The following is a 20356-nucleotide window of genomic DNA, read 5'->3' on the forward strand; positions in this document are numbered from 1 at the left end:
TTTGGAAACATGATGTGAAGACCTTTCTTAAAATATCTATATTGCCAGGAAAGGTGTGAGGAAGACCAGCAAAGTGGAAGGACTTGATTATAGCAGTAATGGGAATACAGAATAAGGAGAGTTGGAAGGGACCTTGGAGGTCTTCTAGTCCAACCCACTGCTCAAGCAGTAAAACATCTCCCATTTCAGACAAATGCTTGTCCAATAAATATTGCACTACTTTAATTGTTTATGGGCAAAAAGTAATCCTTTACACTGTGCTCTGGTGAATTCTAAAAGGCAAATTCGTTTTTAGACTTTCCAATATTGAAAAGCAACCGTCACATATAACAAAATTCAGTATTCAGAGCCTCCCTTTTAACATGCATTCTTTTTTATTGTCCTGTGAAAAATATATTTGTTCGCAATTTATGGACAATAGGTTACATGGACAACTGTGCTTATGAAAATGTAAAGGTCGAATCGTTTGCATTTTTTAGTGCAGATTTGAGATCATCTCGAAGAATATCTACCAGCTGTGCTTGTTATCACATGCTCGTTTATGGTTCGCTTGTCCGCGGTTTACTCAACCACTCATCTACTGAGCCATAAACTAACTACATTGGCTGGGTTCGGTAGACTAAGGTGTGGTTGGCAAGTTTAATTCCGTGTGCTGTGGCATCGCAAGAGGGAAAAAGAAATTAATTGTAGCCCATATTGGAAAAGCCACCGCTCATTTGAGCAAGAACCTCTCCCACCATTTATTTCTCAGGATAAATTAGTGTTTATCTAAATTATGCTGCTCCTGTATCTTTTAGTTGCTTTCTCTTATGTAATGACACGCGCGCGTAGAGAGAGAGAGAGCGAGCTACAGGTCGAGCATGCGCTAAAGAGCTAGAAGCGTTGTGGCTTAGAAAATGACGGGGCGGGGCCAAAAGGCGGGCATAGGCGGCTCAGATTTCGGAGGGGGCGTGGTCATCTGGCTTCTTTACTTGGCGCCGGAGGTACCTATTGCCGCAGCAGAAGCAACAGGTGCGCGCAGCTAAGAGGTTTGGGGAGCGGCCGCCGCCGTTGAGAAGCCGAGGTAGATGGAAAGACATTACGTTTGGCTTATCTTGCTGGCGTTTGTGACGCACATTTTATTTCGCTGAGATGCTGTAAACTTGCAACTTTTGCAAAAATGTAATTGGTATCACTCTGGGATCAAGGTGCCTATATAGTATAATGTGTGTAATGCAGTATATCCGCTTTAAGGAATACCGGGGTAGCTGTTCTCCCGTAGTTGCTTCCCGTCTCTGAAATAGTTATATTAATTAATAGTGAAATGCCAACCACTCTCCTTCCTTTTATCTCTCCCGTCCTTTGGATGGGAGAAGGAAGAGCTGAGCAACTATTAAAGAAAGCCTTGAGTGTTTTAATTCGGGGGCGGGCGGGGAGGGAGCTTTGTAGGAGACTATTTAAAGAATGTAGTTTGTTGAACGGACCGAGTTGTCTGCAGTGAACTGGTTATTGGTGCTCAAATGCTTTGAATAAACAAATAGGTACGTAATAGGAGTTCAGCTGATTAAACAGCAAGGGGCCAGGAAGCTCAGTTTGTAGACAGATATATCTTACTTTGTGCGTGTGTTGTATTTCTGGCCTACAACACTACTTTTCTGGTTTTTATGTTAGAAGGAATTAGATATTTTTTTCGGTTAACTCTATAATTTCCTAGGCATTTTTATACTGAAAAACTTTAGATAGAGGCAGTAATAATGGGTTTGCCAATCTTCCATATTCATCGTGTACACCTTGATCTTGCCTTTTGCTTAGCAGTTTGAGAATACTAGATGTAGTTCATTTTCTCAATTTTCTCTTTGTACTCAATGTACAATGTATTTGGTACTCAATATGCTGCAAATGTTTATAGTGTTTTGGGGTCCAAGATCTTGAATCTGTTTGGAGAAGCAGTTACTTAATTTTATGAAAGATAACCTATCTAGATGTCTTTCAGCATTTTTTCCCAGTACTTACTAGAATCTCAAGTAATCCTGATATTAGGTCAACTTTCCCCAACTTACTGCTTTCCAGGTGTGTTGGCATTGTCAGTCTATATTACCAAGCATGCTGGCTGTGATCCATGGGAGGAGTTGCCCCAACACAATTGCAAGGATATCGTACAAGGATATTCTACTGAGAAAGATTGCCATAGAAATTTCTGTAGTATCTATTATGTAGGCTTAATAGGGTGCAAGGTTGTTGGCCTATAGCTTCGAGAGCTGCTCTTAGTGAAGTGATGATTGTTTCTCCCTTTAGCTGATAGTAATCAAGAGTTCTACTTTATATATTTCATCAATATAATACTTCATAATACTGGCAAGGGAAACGAGTTAGCAAAAATCTTTCTTCAGGCCAGTATTCTTTGTTTTTATTTATTGGATGTGTTAAGGCAGCCCAACTACATTAAAACTGTAAAATGCAATCTAATGAAAATTGCCACGATGTTTGAAAAATGGTAGAATTGGTTGACGGTGTAAATCCTGCTTATTGCAAGGTTGACTAATTTTTAACCAAAAGGAGCTGAGAAAAGGGTATATAAAAAGAACTGTGTGGAGGCTAGTCTATGGCCTGTTAAAGCTCAAGGTGTACCTTTAAAATTAAAAACTTTCTTCTGACCGAGTATGTCCTTGATTTACCTTTCTCCCTGAGCACTGGAAGGCTACATAGTGCAAATGAAGGAATGGTTGCTAATACTTGCAATGGATTTTTTGTTGTTGTTCATAAAAGAAAAATCTGCAGAATAATTGTTAATTGATAGTGACTCAAAATTCAGAAGGCTACCTCTGACCTTGAAATCTTCAATCAATTCAATTGAATTATTCAATTGAATAATTAATTATTCAATCATAATTAATATTTATAATAATACACACTTATTACAAACACATACACTTTAACATAATATAACTATTGGCTGGGAAAAGTTACAGTATACTTCAGTAAGAGTGTTCTAGTTTGCATTCACACATCACATTAAGCCATAATATGTTTTGCTCTGATTACATGATGGGTAAACCCAACAATTAAGAATTATGTTTGAATCCAGCTACTATGCGTTTTTCAAAAAACTCTGGGTAATCCCTCTCCACCCACCCTTTGGTCAATTGTATGAGTTTTATGTTCCAAATCTGAGACTTCTTATTCCAAATTTTCAAATTGTCTATTACATGAGCTGTTTTCTTTGTTAGTTAGAAACTGATGTTTCCTTCACTATATCTGGATAGCACAATGCTAATTTATGGTTTACATTAACCATTGTTTGTAAACATACTACAGTAGTGTGAGTCACATATTGTGCTAGTTACAAAGCATAATCTGTAAAATACAAAAGGTAGCTTTGTACTATAATACTAAGCAAGATCCAAAGAAAACACTTTGGATCTTGCTTAGTATATAGTACAAAGCTACCTTTTGTACTTTATAGACTATGCTTTGTAACTAGCACAATATGTGACCCAAACTACTGTAGTATGTTTGTGGCTAAGTTTGGCATGTACGTTACTTTCTTCATATATTATCTTAAACCATAGTTGGTTAACATGCTTTTAAATAACTATAAATTTACCAGAACATATCCTAAGCTCTAAACCATGACTGGTTTTATAAGCCATGGTACCTGAATTCAAAATGGTGAGCTACACACAAACTATCATTGTTTAACAAAATATGTCAACTTAAGCTCCATATCATAATCATTTTAAAATTGTTGTGAAAACAGTCTGCCAGAAAATAAGTTTATGGACCAAGCACCAAAATTATCTCTAGTTAGGAAAGGATTTAAGCCTATTAGTGGCAGAAGCAGGTAATTGTACTATTGCAGATGTCTCTAATTTATGCCATAAATATTGCTGCTGAAAACAGGAAACCCTTTTATTAAGGGTGTTAATGACCTCCTTGTATCCAAACATGAATCTGCAGATTCACTAGTGATTTGTTATCAGCTATTTTGCCAAATTTTAATAGTAAATGTCTTTTTACTTTCTTTTGATTTAGTTCAGTTAAATGTTCTAGTATCTGGAATAGGATATTTTGGAGAAATTCGTGTATTATTGTGTACTGCACAGCCATTAAAAGCAGTCTCTGGAAGGAGGGAGGCACAAAGAGTGCTGTATCACTTCTATCTCAGTTTCCTAAATCTTGGACTTTCTGGGAGAGTTGGGAATATATAACCAGCATTTCCAAGGCACATGTGGAATGCTGGGAAAAAGAACCCTAATAAATCTATAGGGCATTAGATTAAAAAACACAGGTTTAAATTTATGCAGCACCCTCACTTTATTAGGTGTATCACTGGAGTGCTCTGGTGGTACAGTTTTTAAAAGTCTAGGTTTAAAAAAAAACATACCAAGTATCTACTAGTTGAAATTTGTTTTTGTGTAAGGGCAGGTCTGATGCTGGTTTTCACCACCTTGTTTTTCCTTCTGGAATGATTGCCCTGGAGTAATCATAGATGAATTAAAGCAGACAGTTAGTAAGCCATAGTTATAGTATTAGGCCATTTGCTGTGTCACTCTTAATTGATCATTACTATATACCAGGTAGATATTTTTGGGTGAATCTTCTTTTTCTTTTCTTTAAGTATTAAAAATACTTAAAGATATATTTTTCATAGCTATTGAACTGATCTTTAAGCTGTCATACTTTTACTCTTTTTACTAAAAAAAGACATTTTACTCTCTTTAACAAGTGATTTTTGATAGAGATTTGTGGTCATCATTCCATAATTTTATGTTTGAGTTGGATATCCTAGTGAATGCATGGCCTTTAAAATTATTGGAAGACATTTTCAGTTTAACTAATTCACAAAAGCCTGGACTTGTATAGAGATTTTCTAAGGAAGTCTTTTCATGGTAAGAAAAAGAAAGCATTCAGGAAAAGACTTTTACTAGGCAGGAATGATTTTCTGAGGGAAATACATATATTATGGGAGTATAGGTTTGTAAACTACCAGTTAATTTCTTATTGTGAGCTTTGTACAGTATTTTCTGTCATTTATTTGTATTTCAATAAAACATTCCTGAAAATAGTTCCTTAAGAGATAAGAAAAGTGGATGTTGAGAAAAAAGTGGCTCAGAAAGAAATAGCAATCAAAAATGATTCTGAAGCCATTATTATAGTAATATGCATGTTCTGTTTTATTTCCAAACTTATTGATTTTAGCTTAATGTTTTATGTCAACCATACTATTATGGTTGTGGTTCATAAAGCATAGATTGAAATCATCCATGATTTATTCAGTATTTAATGATTAAATGAACTATGATCTACTGTTGTACCTTGATGAACATATCTTTTCTTTTAGGTACACTGAGAGCATATGCACCAAAACAAATTCCTTGTGTGTCCAATCACACTCGGCCAATAAAAAAAAATTCTATTCTGTTCTATTCTGTTCTATTCTATTCTAATTGGCATATCCAGGGTCAATATTTTATTAACATGCCAATTACAGTAGGTAATAGTTCATTGAATGATGAGTAATGATTAATTACAAGATGAGCAATGTAACTTTTAACTATCTCTTGTTAAAAAGTTTTGTTTTTATTTATGTGGTCTTGATAAAGAATAGAACCTAAAGCTATTGAATTCTTGTCTGCTACATTTTATCATTGTGACTCTTCACTTCAAAGTTGTTTTATTTAATTGCCGGATAACAGTTCATTGCTCATATTCTTTCTTGTTTCAGTCTCCCTTAATTTGTCTTCATTCTAGAGCACAAGATGAAATTTGTACAATGAAAACAAACAAAAAAAATATGGGATTTTTTTGGTTTTCATTCTGATTGTACAGATTTAGTATTCTGTAAACGCACTACTATAATTTCATATTAATATCCATGCGTCTACTTTATTATAGTGCCAAAATGATTTTTAAAGCTATTCTTCTAAACTATTACTGAATTTGCAGATTTGCAATTGTACCCAATTACTAGGAAAATAAAGAGAATTCTGAAGCTGATTACAGTCAGATGTAACTTTGACAAAGCTAAAAGTGGTATAGCAAAAGCAATGGAATATGATTCATAGTGGTATATATGGAACATTTAAAAAGTTCCATTAGGATTTGGCTAAATGCAGGTAGTCCTTGACTTACAACCACAATTGGGACCAGAATTTTTGTTGCTAAGCAAGGTGGTTAAGTGAGTTTGCTCAATTTTATGATCTTTTCCTCCCTGGTTAATTAATTACTGCAGTTTTTCAGCCAATCTGGAAGTGACTGGGAAGATTGCAAATGGCAATCGCATGATACTGGGCTGTTACAAGCATCGTAAATACCAGTTGCCCAAATTTTGATCACATGGCCATGGGGATGCTGTGACAGTCATAAGATGAGGACCAGTTGTAAGTCACTTTTTCCACTGCCATTGTAGCTTTGAATGATTGCTTAACTAATGTTCCTAAGTCAAGGACTACTTGTACTAGCTAGGAAGGAGTTGATGCATATTCTGGCTAAGCAGATTGTGATTGATAAGGTAGGTTGACAGGATTCTATAGATTTGTGTGCGAATGGCACCTCTGTCCTGGATTATCTTCTCCACTCATTTTGAACTAGTTTTTATTGATTTTTTAATTCCCCCCCTACACACATACATAGTTTATGAACAGAGTATTGGCCATATCATATGTTATACAATTTAACATATTCAAATATATTTTATTTAATTACAATTTTTGCCAGAATATTCTTTTTTCATAATTTGTATCCATTTCCTAATATTTCCTTGCTCATTTCTCTAAGTCACATCTTCTTTCACCCTCAAGTTCTGATTTCTCCATTTTTATTAATATTCATTCTCTTTCATTCTTTTTTTAACTGTTTCACTTTTTATCCTAATATATTCGAGGTTGCCTTTCTTCCATTTCATCTTTTCCTTTTTACAGCAATCCTTTCTTCTCCTTCTCACTCCTCTTCCTCCCTTCTTTTATTCTACCTACTTTCTTCTCTCCTCTCCTACTCCTTCTCTACTTCCCCTTCCTTTCTCCCCCTCCTCCCCTTTTCCTCACTGTCCAACCTTCTCTCTTACTCTTATTTCCCCTACCTTTCCTCCTCTCCTCTTCCCTTTCTTCTTTCTCCCTCCCTCCTCCTCCCTTTCCATTTCTCTCCTTCTTCTTCTCTCCATTGCTGTATTTATTTTCATTTCAATATTTCTGGTGTCCAGGCAACCCCGATTTTCTCATTTATTGAGTATATTTCTCAAACTTCCCCTCATATATTTTAATTATTAACATTGTCTTAATCTTATTCCTTTTGTATCTTACAATCGATTAATACAACCTTCCACCTCCACTCATTTTGGAGTAACCTTGGAATATTCTGTACAAGTTCCTCCCTTATCCAGGAATGAATAGCTTTGAAGAAGAGTAACATTTTTTTATCCATATCCTAACAGTTTCTTTATCTCTTTCAGGAGCTAACAGAGTTCTTCATAACCATAACAGGGTTTCTAAGGCTTTTACACCACTCTTTGCTTTCAGATACCAATCCTGCTACAACATACAATATTGCCAGGTTCTTCCAGCTGTACTTAAAATATGTCAGAAGATAAGCCAGTTTTAATAAGCATCTGGTTTATTTTAAAATGATTTGTATTGTGATAGATTTAGTTTGTCATGCTCTTTTACCCCCATCCCTGTTTTTAGTCCTTCTTATTAGATTTTAAAAAGACTTTTGTTTCTATATTTTTGGCTTTTAACATATGATTTTTTCCTAATTATCTTATATGGTTTTTAATTCTTTGCATCTTGCCCACCTTATTCTAATGTTTCACCATAATAAAAGTTTGATTTGATTGATCTGAAGGTTTCTAAGGAAGAATAATTGCACTTTAGAATTTTCTGTCTGCACATTTGCTTAGCAAATCCTACAAAAGTTGTAGTTTTGCATTTAAAGAGAAAGGTCAATCAATAAATCTTTTTTTAATCTTTGAAACAACAGTTAGCAGAATCTGAGAGAAATCTTTTGATGTACTCCTTGTATCATAGCTTTCCTATAGACTGGCTGCATTTTGGCCATGGTACACTTCAACTTTTATCTGATAATTGTATACTCCCCAGTGCCACTTTTAGTAAAGTGGGCTGCCATACAAATTTGATGAATACATTAATGAAATTTATGCATTTAAAACCATTAAATGTATTTATTACCTGGATGTGGAACTTTTATCCTCTTACTATACGGAGGGCTTAGCAATAGGTTAACCCCTGGCTGGATTGAATTTTATAGAAAGTGATTGCTGAACTTGATCCTGTGATCTGATCCAGCATAGCTGTCTTATGTTTAACGATATGCTCTGCAATTGATGTGCCTGTTGTTATATCTGTGTACTCTTGGTATCTCTGGCCTCATGCTTTCATAGCTATTTTGGAATTATAGGTATAAAAATTACTAAATTTCATATAAATTGTTGGTTGGATTCTTGCCAGTCTATAATACGACAGATCTGATCTACTATCTATTAACACATTAAAAATAACTAATGGTGGAATAACTAATGATTCTTGTCATGTAGATTAAAATCTTTGTTCTTTAGACAAAAGTACAAGCATGCATGAAAAGGGTGTTTGTACAGTGCACTATTGGGGCCGGACAGACACATTGTACTTGGTTCTTTAGGCTTAGATGTTGAAGAGGAAACCTTGTTAAAATAAATAGCAAAGAGCTTTTGCCAGGGCACATGATTTTACAGAGAAAACTGGAGTTGGCTCGGAGGGAGGGAGGATTGGTTAGGTTAACTTGCCAAATTTCCTGCAGAGCTGCTTTATTATCTTGTTTTCTTAAGAGTGAATTTTGCCATAGAAGCTGGTTAAAATAGCCTAGATTCAGTGAAGCGGCAAAATTTGGTGACTATTCTAACAGCATTTCAGTAAAACGTGCTACTCATTTTGTATTTAGTTCTGAGGACACTGGCAATCCATTTCTTAAACCTTTCTGTGCTTGGTTTCAAGAAAGAAAAGCAAATTTTGACGCTGCCTTGCATCAGGATTTATCAAAATTACATCGGGATCATGAAACCTACCCATTCTGAAGTTTCAGTTTCAGTGGGGAAAGGCACAACCAACCTAGTTAAGTAATGTTTGCTTTACGGATGAATGTTCCCATGTAAACATTAACTATACAAAACACTTAATGTCCTGAGCCAATCCTGGGAGTGCCTCGATAAAGAGTTTGAGATGGAGAGCCACTCATTTAATTGGCCTTTGCAAATACTATTCTGTAGGAACAATTGTGACTTTGAAGCCTCATCAGCCCTATCTTTATGAAAAGGGTAGGAAGGTCTGCTCCTGCACAGGAGAGTATACATATTACCCTTATGGCTGCTCCACCTGTAATGATCATGTGCTCTTTGATTGACTGTGATGGCCCTTAAGACATTACAACTTCATTTTCGGTAACAGCAGTACAGCTCAAGATTCTTCCGATGTTGATGAGTTTCCAAACTAATAGTCTGTGGCTTAATTATCTGGTAGCTTGATGTTATGCCAACAGCTGTGGTTGGCATCTTCAGAGGTGAAAGTGAGCTGCCAAGAAGCGTGCTAGAGAACAGATCAATTTCAGCTCTGAAGAAGCCAGCCACAGCTGCTGGCAAAACATTGGAATATCAGTTTGATGTTGGCCAAGAAAGCCTACATCTATAAATTAGCTGCTGCTGTGGTTCAAATGAAATTGGTGTGAACCCAGTTTGGAGCATCAGCACTAGATCTTTGGGGCGAGCAGTTTCTCATTGGCCTCTTTGACTTTCTACCCTCTCTCTACCTGATAAACTCTTTTTAATGTTACATTTCCACCCACTAGTCTTCTAAAATTGAAGAGAGGAACAGCTTGCCACTGTCCCTGACAATTACCAGGGTTCTACCTTTCAGACCACATTGTAAAAAAATCAGAGAAAGATGGAATGAGTTGAAGAGGGCTCTCATCAGCTCCCGAGTTTTTTCTGATCTGATTTGTATCAGTCAGTTGAAGGGAGTATGCCATCATTTGGTAGTGAAGACAGTCCCATGGTGCTAAAAAAAATTATTTTTAAGCTTAGCGGAATGGAAATGGCTCTGGGGAACAGCCTTTCAACAACATCTATGAAAATGCACATTTTTGTCAAAAATTAGTCACTACTGTACTCTCCTTCATTCTTGCCTTTCAGTAACTTGTTTGATGAAAAGGTACAAGAACTTTGGCACCATTGAAATGTTACAAAATTTGTATACCTGTACTAAAAGTGTTGCCTTTGTACATTTTTTTCCCTTATAATCCACATGAGAATTATTTTGGTGCAGATTTATACTAGCTAAGGAAGGAGAGTGATTTTCCTGGGTAATATCTCAGTAGGTACTAGTAGTTTTTGACTTTACTGGCCACCATAGAATTTGATATGAAACCCTGGGTGGTATGTGCAGAATGTGGTGTAAAAAAATAATAACCTAAAGCTGAAAGACAATAATTGAAATATGTCCCACACAAATTCATATTTAAAAATGATCAGTTCTCATCTTGGTATCTACATTGGTCTTAGTTTTTGCAAAGCAAAACTTTAACAGCTACTCTGTAGCAAAAGATGCTTACAATCAGAAGGATGCATAAATCAGTAGGGCTGTGCAAGATTCAAAAATTATATGGAAGAAATGCTCCAGCCATTGTGTGAATGATAATACTTGTCTTTAAGTTGTAAAGCAACCCGGATTTTTTTTCCCCAGGCTTTCTTGTGACCTTGCAGAAAAGTACTGCATCATTAACCCATACAATTGACCGAACTAATTCCCTAAAGCAAGGGTAGCTTTCTTTCTGATTCCTATGGAAGCCCCAAAAAAAGGCAGGCTGGCTTAATTAATAGCTATGCTTACATAAGGACTGAAGTATTTTTGTGAATCATTCTGAAGCACGCTCAGCCCTATAAATTAGCATTGCAAGGAAGACATTTCTACTTTTAATCTTGAGTTAATGTGTGACCGTGGCACTTCACCTTTATAAAGTGTATATTAAATAGCACTCTTAATAGCAGGTAAGGCAAGAGGGACCAAGGGAGTGCTGGTGAACAAACACTTCCTGGGATCTGCTCAGCTTCCTTTTAGAAAATTCATGATTTAATCATTGCAGGCTCTTATCCTTTCCTTTGAAAACAATATGTGCAGCTGTTCGGATCTAAAGCAAAAATTGCTTTGGAAAGGTTGTGGGCATGCTTACTACCTGGTAGCCTCAGGGTTCCTGGAGAATGTGTATCTGAATTGAGGCCAGAGTATGTGACAATTTGTTGCATGCTGTCTGGGCATCCTTAACTCAAAACCATATTGCTGTGGGAATGCAGAGCTACCACCCAAACGTAAGAAAAATATGTTCTTATGGAAGAATTCAGAGTGCACCTACACCCTCTCTGAAAGTCTTTTCCTGCCTCGGATTTGAATTACTGTGTCTCATACCTTTTCCTGTCTCACTTCAAAGATGAGAGATATTTTAGACCTTGAGAAGAAATAGTAATCCCACCAATAGAGATTTTACCTGATGTATTTTGCAAATGCCCTCCCTCAGTTACATGCCATTAAACGACAAATCTTCCAAAATTCCATCTTCTCTGCAACTTTAGGATGCCAACTTTATTTCTTCTCTTGTGACCCCTTACAGAGTCTGGACCTGCCCTCCAGTGTTCTTTTCTTCCGCTTTTCTTCTGCTTTTCTGTTTCATTGGAGAGACTCTAAGTGTCTGCCGTGCATCCTGCCTTGCAGCTCGCATTTCATGCTTGCTTGCAGTGAGCTCCTGAAAGCAATCTGCAATCTGCCATTCGGGAAGACAAAATAAAGGAAAAGTGGATTAAGTTTCCAGTACATCAGGAATGGCTTGCAAATTGAATGGGTTATGTTGTGACACAACTTACTTTGAAATAGAATTTGAATCTTCCAGCGTCAGAGATCACCTTACACAGTTAGATGTATATACACAGTTGCAGCTATTGCCCCAGTTCGGAGGATAGCATTTCCTTTGCACTCTTTATGCCTGCCCTCAATCAAATGACAGTGCCGAACAATTTTACTATATTATTATTAAGGGTAGTGTACAAATGGAACTAACTAATAATGGTGCAAGAATATAATTCAGTCGATTAAGAGACAGAGAAGGAAGTAACCTCACCAAAATTTAAAGGATCAACAAAACTAAAGCACGCTTTGCACTTCAAAAAACATAATTTTGTTTAGAGGAGTGCGGATGCTAAGAACTGTTACGTAATGCAGCACAAAGGGTTTAAATTACAAACAAAAACTTCCTGTTCTAAATTTTGTATAGAAAATCAATCTGCATGTTGCACATTTCAGACTTCTTATGTGAATAGTTGACTCTTTTCATGTTAGCCACTTGAAGGGGTGAAAGTTCTTACATTCTGCAGCCTAGTTTTTGGCTTATCTCCACTCAGTGGACTCTCGGTAGAAGCCACAGCTTCAGTTTCTTGAAGAGCGTTTGAATAGCTCATTTTGTTTTCAGTATGCTTCACTGGGTCTCCTATATTTGCAAATGCACATTCTCTATAATTGGCACGTTTTTCTGTTCCTGTTACGTTGGAGAACAGACTGTCTATTCCTTCTGCCAGTCTCCACCCGGGGATAGGACTTCTTCCAGGGTTTCTACACTGGGGTCATTTCCCGTAATAAGCAGAGTCGAAGAACCAGTTTCTGAACTTCCTGTGTGCTGTGTCTTGTTCTTGTTGGACTTCAGCACCTATGTCTGAAACTGGAGCTACTTTCTGGGACTCATTTGCTACTGCAATGCTGGTTGATTACAAGTTCCTACACAGGAATGCTTAAAGCAAGAAGTCCCTCCCTATAATTTTTTTTTCTTGGAATCCCTGAGGAAGGTAAGGACAGGAAAAAACAGCCTTGTCATCAATTGCCTGAAGACGAGGCCTGCATTATTTATTTTATTACATCACATTTTTATTCCTTCAAGCGGATTTATAGTTTTCTCAACCTTCTTTTAACCCTTGTGGCAGCTTTATAGCTACCTTAGCAGAACATTTTAAAGCATAACTATGGTTGAAAAACTACAAGACTAAATTAAATCCATGTTATATCTTTCTTGTGTGAATCAAGCCATCACACTAAGTCACATTGTGGTTTGCTTGTGCTTAGTTTGTTTATTGAGCAAAACCTTCATTTTGGGTCAATTGTGGGTTAAGGGTGATGATAACCTATTAAACTATGGTTTGCCTAACCAAGGATAAATATAGTTGACTGGCTTCATGCCACACATTTAGGTGACACATTGTTTAATGACCACAAGAGCTGGTTTCAGGAAACAAGTTAAGCCATAAAAAAGTATATACAATTTGGTGCCATGTATAAATACAGTCCAACAAATCATGGTGTATTCAATGTATTATTCAATAATTTGCATTTAGCTTGGTTTTCATCATATATGTACATATTTTATGGCTTAATAAAGCATTGAGCCTTGGATAAGCATTTTTAAGTTTGTTTGGTGGATAGTAATGGCTCAGAGTTCCCAATAAGTTCCACAATGAAGAAAGACTTTGAAACTGGGGCTCTGAACCTCACCTGTCAACCCAACTAGTGGTTGCCCTTCGATCATATCAAATCCTTAATGGCTTTTAAAAAAACCATTTGTTCCTGTTTAATTCATTATACATTTAGGTTGTGATGGTTTGGAATACTTTTAGCATCACTTGGAGGTTAAGCCCTACATCTTTTCTCCATATGCTGATAAAGTGATAAATTACCATTCATGGGAAACAAAATTCTCTGAAAGTAAAGTATTACTTCCTGCAGTGTGTGTCATGCTTTCTAGCTTGCTAACATGGATAATGCTATGTGACAATGTATTCATTGCACATGGGAGAAATTGGTCACGCTATCTGCTTGGACTTTTCATTTTTCACCTAAATTCCAGGATTTAGTGTCATCACATAACATTTAGCCAATGTGGTATAATGAGTGCTTTGGACAAGGGATGACTGCTGCTCAAATATAGTATCTGCTTAATTATGACATGGACTTGAGGAAGTGTATAAGTTGTTGCCAGGTTGTTGTTGTTGTTTGCATTGACACTATCTTATAAGGTTGTTGTGAAGTTAGCATATCCTATTTTTCAGCTTGAGATGATAGGAGATGTAGAAAGAAAGACAAAACAAAGAATGGGAGCAGTCAACGATATCTTCCCTATTAAAATCTGCCTCTTTAGAACTGATTTTTCAAATTTCCATAACAATTTCATGCAGTTATAATAATTTGCTAATAACAGATTACTCCAGAAAAGCATCTGTTGGCAGTGTAGAACGGCTGAACTGAATTCATTCTGTTGCTCTGGTTTTAAGTGTTGCATTATATTTTTTTCCTTGAACCTTTTTCTTTGAAAACTAAAATGCTAGCTATAATGAACTTTCTATGTAAATCTTACAAAGAAGATTTAGCAGTGGGTTTTCTTAAGTTTCTTAACTCTAGTCTTTTTTGTGCATTTAGGCTGGTTTTTAAAGGTATGAAGAAAAGTGTATTTTAATGCATTTGCTTACCTATATGGAAGACAGTCCAATACTAGAAAAGAGGTTTTATTGCAAAATTATACCCAAGAATGTTATGCTGTAAAAAAATCAGGATACTAGATACTACTATCAGGATACTTTTTCCAACTAACCAACATCATTAAAAAGTTTTGTAAGCTGCAGTTCATTCTTTGAGATACATAGAGGAACTAGATTGAAGTAGAATTTTAACTGGAAAGGAGTGAGGAGAACGGGGGTGAAAGACAGGCTATGTAGATGCAGGATGTATGTGACATAGATTATCACTTAATAAAAAAACTCATTGTGTTTGTTGAGACCTTCTGAAGATGGAAAGTACCTTCAAACCTGCTGTTTGTTCCTTAAAAAAACCCCAGGTCTGATGCAGACAGTGACCGGCTATACAAGTTCTTCACCTATGAATTTTCTCATCTATGCATAACTGCACAACTATATCTGGATAGATAGGCTAATCTTGTGTTCCAGAAGAACAAAGGCAAGATGCCAACTGTGGTAGTCTGAGACAGCTCCAAAGTACGCCTACATTTTAAAGTCGCCTAAGGTTTGACAAATCTCATCTTATGCCTTCTCATCTTATGCCTTCTCATGCCTCCTAGTATTTTCCAGTGGAATGCCGTTGCCTTTATATGGAAACTATCTGTTGTTTTGAAAGCCATCTTTTGTTGTGGGACTGGTATATTCTGTACCTCACTGTGTTTTCTTTACAACTGGCATTGTCTATATGATGTGTAAGCTAACAATTTCCTGAACAAATCTTTCTGCCTCTATTGCTTTGAGTTGGCTTCACATACTCCAGTCATCCAAATAATGGCATAAAGCCACACATCATCACTCTACCATGCCATTATAGTGTTGTTGGCATTATATATTAGTGACAATATACTATTAACATACTGATATGTGGGTGGTTAAAATATACCTAATGAATTAGCATATTTTACTATGAAAACATTTACAGACTCATCTAGGATTCAGAAAGTCTAGTAGCATATTTGAGACTAACAATTTTATTTACAGCAGATGTTTTCATGAGATGCAGCTTATTTCATTGGATGCATGGAGCAGCTTGAATGAGCTAGATTAACTTCTCCCAAATTGATAACTTCCATGGCAATAGTATTTGGAAATTATGGATGTTGCAATCTATTTTATATAGACTAGAGCAGGGGTCTACAACCTTAAACACTCAAAGAGCCATTTGGATCCATTTCCCACAGAAAAGAAAACACCAGGAGCCACAAAACCCTTCCTGTGCATGACTATTTCTTGAGTGGCCACAAAAATGGCATATGTAGTTGAATTAAATGTTCTGTTTTCTTTTGAAACTTTTCTTGGATTTATCCATGGTTGGCCTACCTGGGGTTGAAAAGCTCAATAAATGGTGTGCCGGCGGGTGTCATACATTGGCGGTTGTGATGCATATTTTGAGTGACAGGGAGCCAGCCACAGCAGAGAGGTGAAAGAGCCACATGTGGCTCCAGAGCCGCAGATTGCTGACCCCTGGACTAGAGGATCAGAAACAAATATTTCTGAGATAATGTTTTCTTAAAAGTTAAACTGAAAGTTAAGTATTCTAATCTTCTTGGGGTCTAGCATGAAGTTCAAGAAGTGGAGAAGTGTGGGGAGTTACTGTCACTCAAAGACAATGGGATGGAGGCTATTTCTATATAAAAATCAATCTGTCATTTTCATTCTCCGATAGGTATTACTGCATTTCACAATGGAGCCATCTCCATTTAACCGAAGGCAATGGGCGTCACATTCACTGAGGATAACTGCCAAAGAATTGTCTCTTGTCAATGTGAACACATCATCAGCTCTCCTACAGAGGTTCTCCAAGTAAGTTCTATTGGGATTTTCAGGTTGTGACTTATCAAATAAAAGGTTATTTTTTTAAGATTCATATTGCTATATTCCTTACTATAGAATACCATGTTTTAAGACTTGATGTATCAAGTTTTTTTCCCCCCAACTCGAAGCAATTAGTGGGAGCTGAAGCGCAATAAAACTTTGTGCCTAATATCAGTTTTCCTAAAGGTATTTAGTAAACATAGAGAAGGCATACATTCATGCACAGAATTTTAGACAATTTTTACAGTTAATACTCCAAAACTGTGCTGTAATTAGGCATGTCCATGTGAGATGCAAATTGATAAATATCAGAGCTTCCTTATGAGAATTTTCAGTGGAGGTGCGGAAGGGGATTGAGAAAGTGTAATATGTGTGCCTCTGTTTGAACAGAAGAACAAAATCCTTTCCACATCAGCTCACAATAAGCAATTACTCCTTCCCTGAATACTCTTCAACTGATAACAATTTTTTCTTTTCTTTTTTGTTTTGGCCAAGTGGCGCATTTTTAAACAAAATACTTAATTGGAGTTACCCATACTTTTTATTTCCTAAGAATGCTTAGAAAGTGAACATGGATATCCCCTCCAAGACGTTTTCTATAAGGATAATGCTATAATCTGGCGCTTTACTTTGTAGCATTTATTGTTTCTGTTGTTATTCTTTGTGTAAATTCCCCTAATGTCTGGTGGCCACATCACAAGGGAAATGTCTGACTTCTTGGGTCTACTGGCGCTGCATTGCATATACTCCCTGGCTTAGCTAATGGAATCATCATTAGCTTGATTCAGGGATGAATATTTAAAATGGAAAGTATTTTGCTATGTAATTTTCAGGAATTTGCTTTCTTCCTTTTAAAATTTTATTATTAGATATGCAGTTAAAAGTGACGGGTAGATACTAGGGTTCAAGAAAATAGAGCAAGCTTGAGCTGATAAGGAACAAATGGGAATAATGGGCCTACACTTAAGGATCTTTTCTTGGAATTACGCAGATTCTCTGCGCTGCTAGCCTCTATTTTTGAAGGCCTGAGGGAGTCGAATATGGTGGCGGCGACTAGTATGTACTTTGGAGATTTTGACTGCTCAATAAACATGTCACGTCAAACTATACTTTGCTGCACTTTATATATGTTTGATCACAGTATGTAACTATAGTTTAGCCAGATGTATTTTGTTGCTTTCTGGCTGGTTTGTGCTCCAATTTCCGTGCTGGCACAGTATCTGTAATTTAGGATTGTTGGTTTACACATGACACTAAACTTGAGTTAATATAAGGTTTTTGAACCACATTTCTATGTATTAGAAGGCAATTACGTTCCTTTGCAGAAAGAAAAAGGCAGGGAGTTGAGAAAACAGTATTTTTGTTCTTAGGAAAGTAAACGTCATTGTAACCAAGGAAAGAAAGAGCCACAATTGGCAGCATATTCCGCCTTAAGTGTTTTCAGGAAATGCCTTCCCTGAATTCCTGAGAGAAAGAAAAAGAGCACAAATGAGCATAGTTCAGTTTAAAATTTCCAAAGGAGACAGGACAGAATTGAAAAGGCCTGGCTGTTGTAATCCAATCTTTCAGCAATTTTACCTGCCATCAGCATGGCAGCATCTTCTCCACAGGCTAAAATTAGAACTGATTATCTGTGGACTTGTTCAAGATGGACCAGCAAAGGCTCACACTCTGAATATTTTCACCCAACATATAAATTGATGGACTGATTTCTTAATTCTTGATGAAAAGAAAGATAGTTCCAGAAGTACCAGTGTCCATCCAGATACCTCTTCAGGGAATCCCAAGCTTTTTCCCCCAATAGATTTTTTAAAATGAATTTAGCTTATTTTTTTTAAAATGAAAATTAGTATCTGAACTGACAGCTTCCAGCATCAGTTTTATTTTCAAGGATACTCCTAGGCCCCATCAGATTGATGGATGGCTGCAAGAGAGTGCCTTATTTAAAAATTATGCGCTTCTTCCTTAAATTAAAACAAAAAATTCCCCCACGCTGGAGATTTTCCAGAATAGGCTGGACAAGCATTTGACCAGGATGGTAAGGTGTCCAGCCTTGAGCAGAGGGGTTGGATTAGATGATCTCCAACGTCTCTTCCAGCCCTATGATTCTATAGTATGATTCTATGAAATGGACAAAAGTAGAGAAAGCATCCAAACTCGGATGCTTTGTGGTGTGTGTAGTTTGGCAACCACTATTTCAGAAGGGCACACAGAACTATGTTAAAAATTCCAAATAGACTAAACAGGCTAAAAAGCAAGGAGAGCCTTATTCCCTGTTGTAGTTACACTTGCATTTTTCAATGATTGTATGCTGATCTTTGCTAATGGTATTGCAATACCTCCAATTAGTATTTAATTTGACTTCTTTTAGGCCATACAGTGGAATCGCAAATAATTTTGGATTCTTAGAAATGTGTAATTTGACAAGAGGATGGCATACCATTAAGCCACGGTTTGGCCAAATTAACCCCCATTAAGCCATGTTAATGACAAACCCAGAATGCTAGTGTAATAAGTCACTTCTGAACATAAACTTTTTAGTTTTGAATTTCCTTATTGAAAGAGTTGACTGCAGATTAGTACAAGGGCTGAGAGAAGGTTAATCACAGATATTTTCAGAGTATTGGAAAGAAACTTTATTATAATAACAACAGAGTTGGAAGGGACCTTGGAGGCCTTCTAGTCCAACCCCCTGCCCGGGCAGGAAACCCTACACCATTTCAGACAAATGGTTATCCAACATTTTCTTAAATTTTTCCAGCATCAGAGCATTCACAACTTCTGCAGGCAAGTCGTTCCACTTATTAATTGTTCTTTAAGAAGATGTAATACAGTGAGAACTAGCTGAAACATATTTTGTTCAGGTTGTAATGTTTTGAGGATGGGAACAGGTCATACTGGCATTCGTTTCACCATTTGCTTCCCATGGTTCACTTGCTGCCCAAACCCACATTTTGCTCTGTTCTACAATATTATAAAATTGTCATTCCACCAGGAAACTACTGAATCAGTTAAACATATCTGATAACTTTACTTTCCTGCTAAATGTTTTCCTGTTCAGTGTATTGTTACTTTAGCAGAATGTTACTGCATTTTTCTAATTGGTTTTAATTATTAAAAACTACTTTCAAAAGTGCGCCCACAGGGGTGGCAATATAAATCCTTAAATAATTTCTGCATTTGCTTCGGTTAAGCTACAGACTAACCCAGTCCAAGGTGATATGTTGTCTGAAGTTAGAACTACTTTTTAAAAATGTAAATTTGAGGACTATAGTGCCAGAACTGGCTAACTTATTCTGGCATTGTAGGCAGAAAATCCTACAAGCCTCTTTCTCTGGGATAAATAATAAATGTAGTTTTCAGTAAGGGAGATAGCCTTGCCTTTATTTATTCCTAAAGAGGGAAACAATGAGGAGCTGCTTTTTCTCCTGGCTGTTTCAATTGTTGGCTGTGGAGGCTCTCTATGAGGGCTCTAAACTCTGTATAGATCCACCGGAATTAGGACTAGGGACTTGGTTGCTAAGCAAAGTGATCACTGAGTGAAACCATGAAAGTACTTAATGATCAAAGTTCAGGTTCTTTTGCATTACAGACTGGCCAAGGTCATAAACGCAAATTTTAGTTGTAAAGTTGGGCTGCATAAACAGGGGGATAGAATCAAGATCACATGAAGTTTTAATACCACTTTATAAGCCTTGGTAAGGCCACACTTGGAATGTTGCATTCAGTTTTGATCGCCACAATGTAAAAAAGATGTGGAGACTCTAGAAAGAGTGCAGAGAAGAGCAACAAAGATGATTAGGGGACTGGAGGCTAAACATATGAAGAACGATTGCAGGAACTGGGTATGTCTAGTCTTATGAAAAGAAGGACTAGGGCAGACATGATAGCTGTGTTCCAGTATCTCAGGGGTTGCCACAAAGAAGAGGGAGTCAAACTATTCTCCAAAGCACCTGAAGGTAGAACAAGAAACAATGG

General features: G+C 36.7%; 1 protein-coding gene across 4 annotated transcripts in view; it reads left to right on the top strand.

Moving 5' to 3' along the window:
- The first annotated feature begins 942 nt into the window (after positions 1–942).
- LIMA1 (LIM domain and actin binding 1) overlaps positions 943–20356 on the top strand; it is a 67947-nt gene continuing 48533 nt past the window's right edge. For all 4 annotated transcript variants that reach the window (XM_058168806.1, XM_058168807.1, XM_058168805.1 and 1 more), the window contains exons 1-2: positions 943–1063; positions 16230–16366. In XM_058168806.1, coding sequence (XP_058024789.1) covers positions 16248–16366 — 119 coding nt within the window. In that variant the 5' untranslated portion in view covers positions 943–1063; positions 16230–16247. The remainder of the gene's footprint in view (positions 1064–16229; positions 16367–20356) is intronic.

The sequence above is a fragment of the Ahaetulla prasina genome, chromosome 2 (genome assembly GCF_028640845.1).
Source record: "Ahaetulla prasina isolate Xishuangbanna chromosome 2, ASM2864084v1, whole genome shotgun sequence".
Taxonomy (NCBI): domain Eukaryota; kingdom Metazoa; phylum Chordata; class Lepidosauria; order Squamata; family Colubridae; genus Ahaetulla; species Ahaetulla prasina.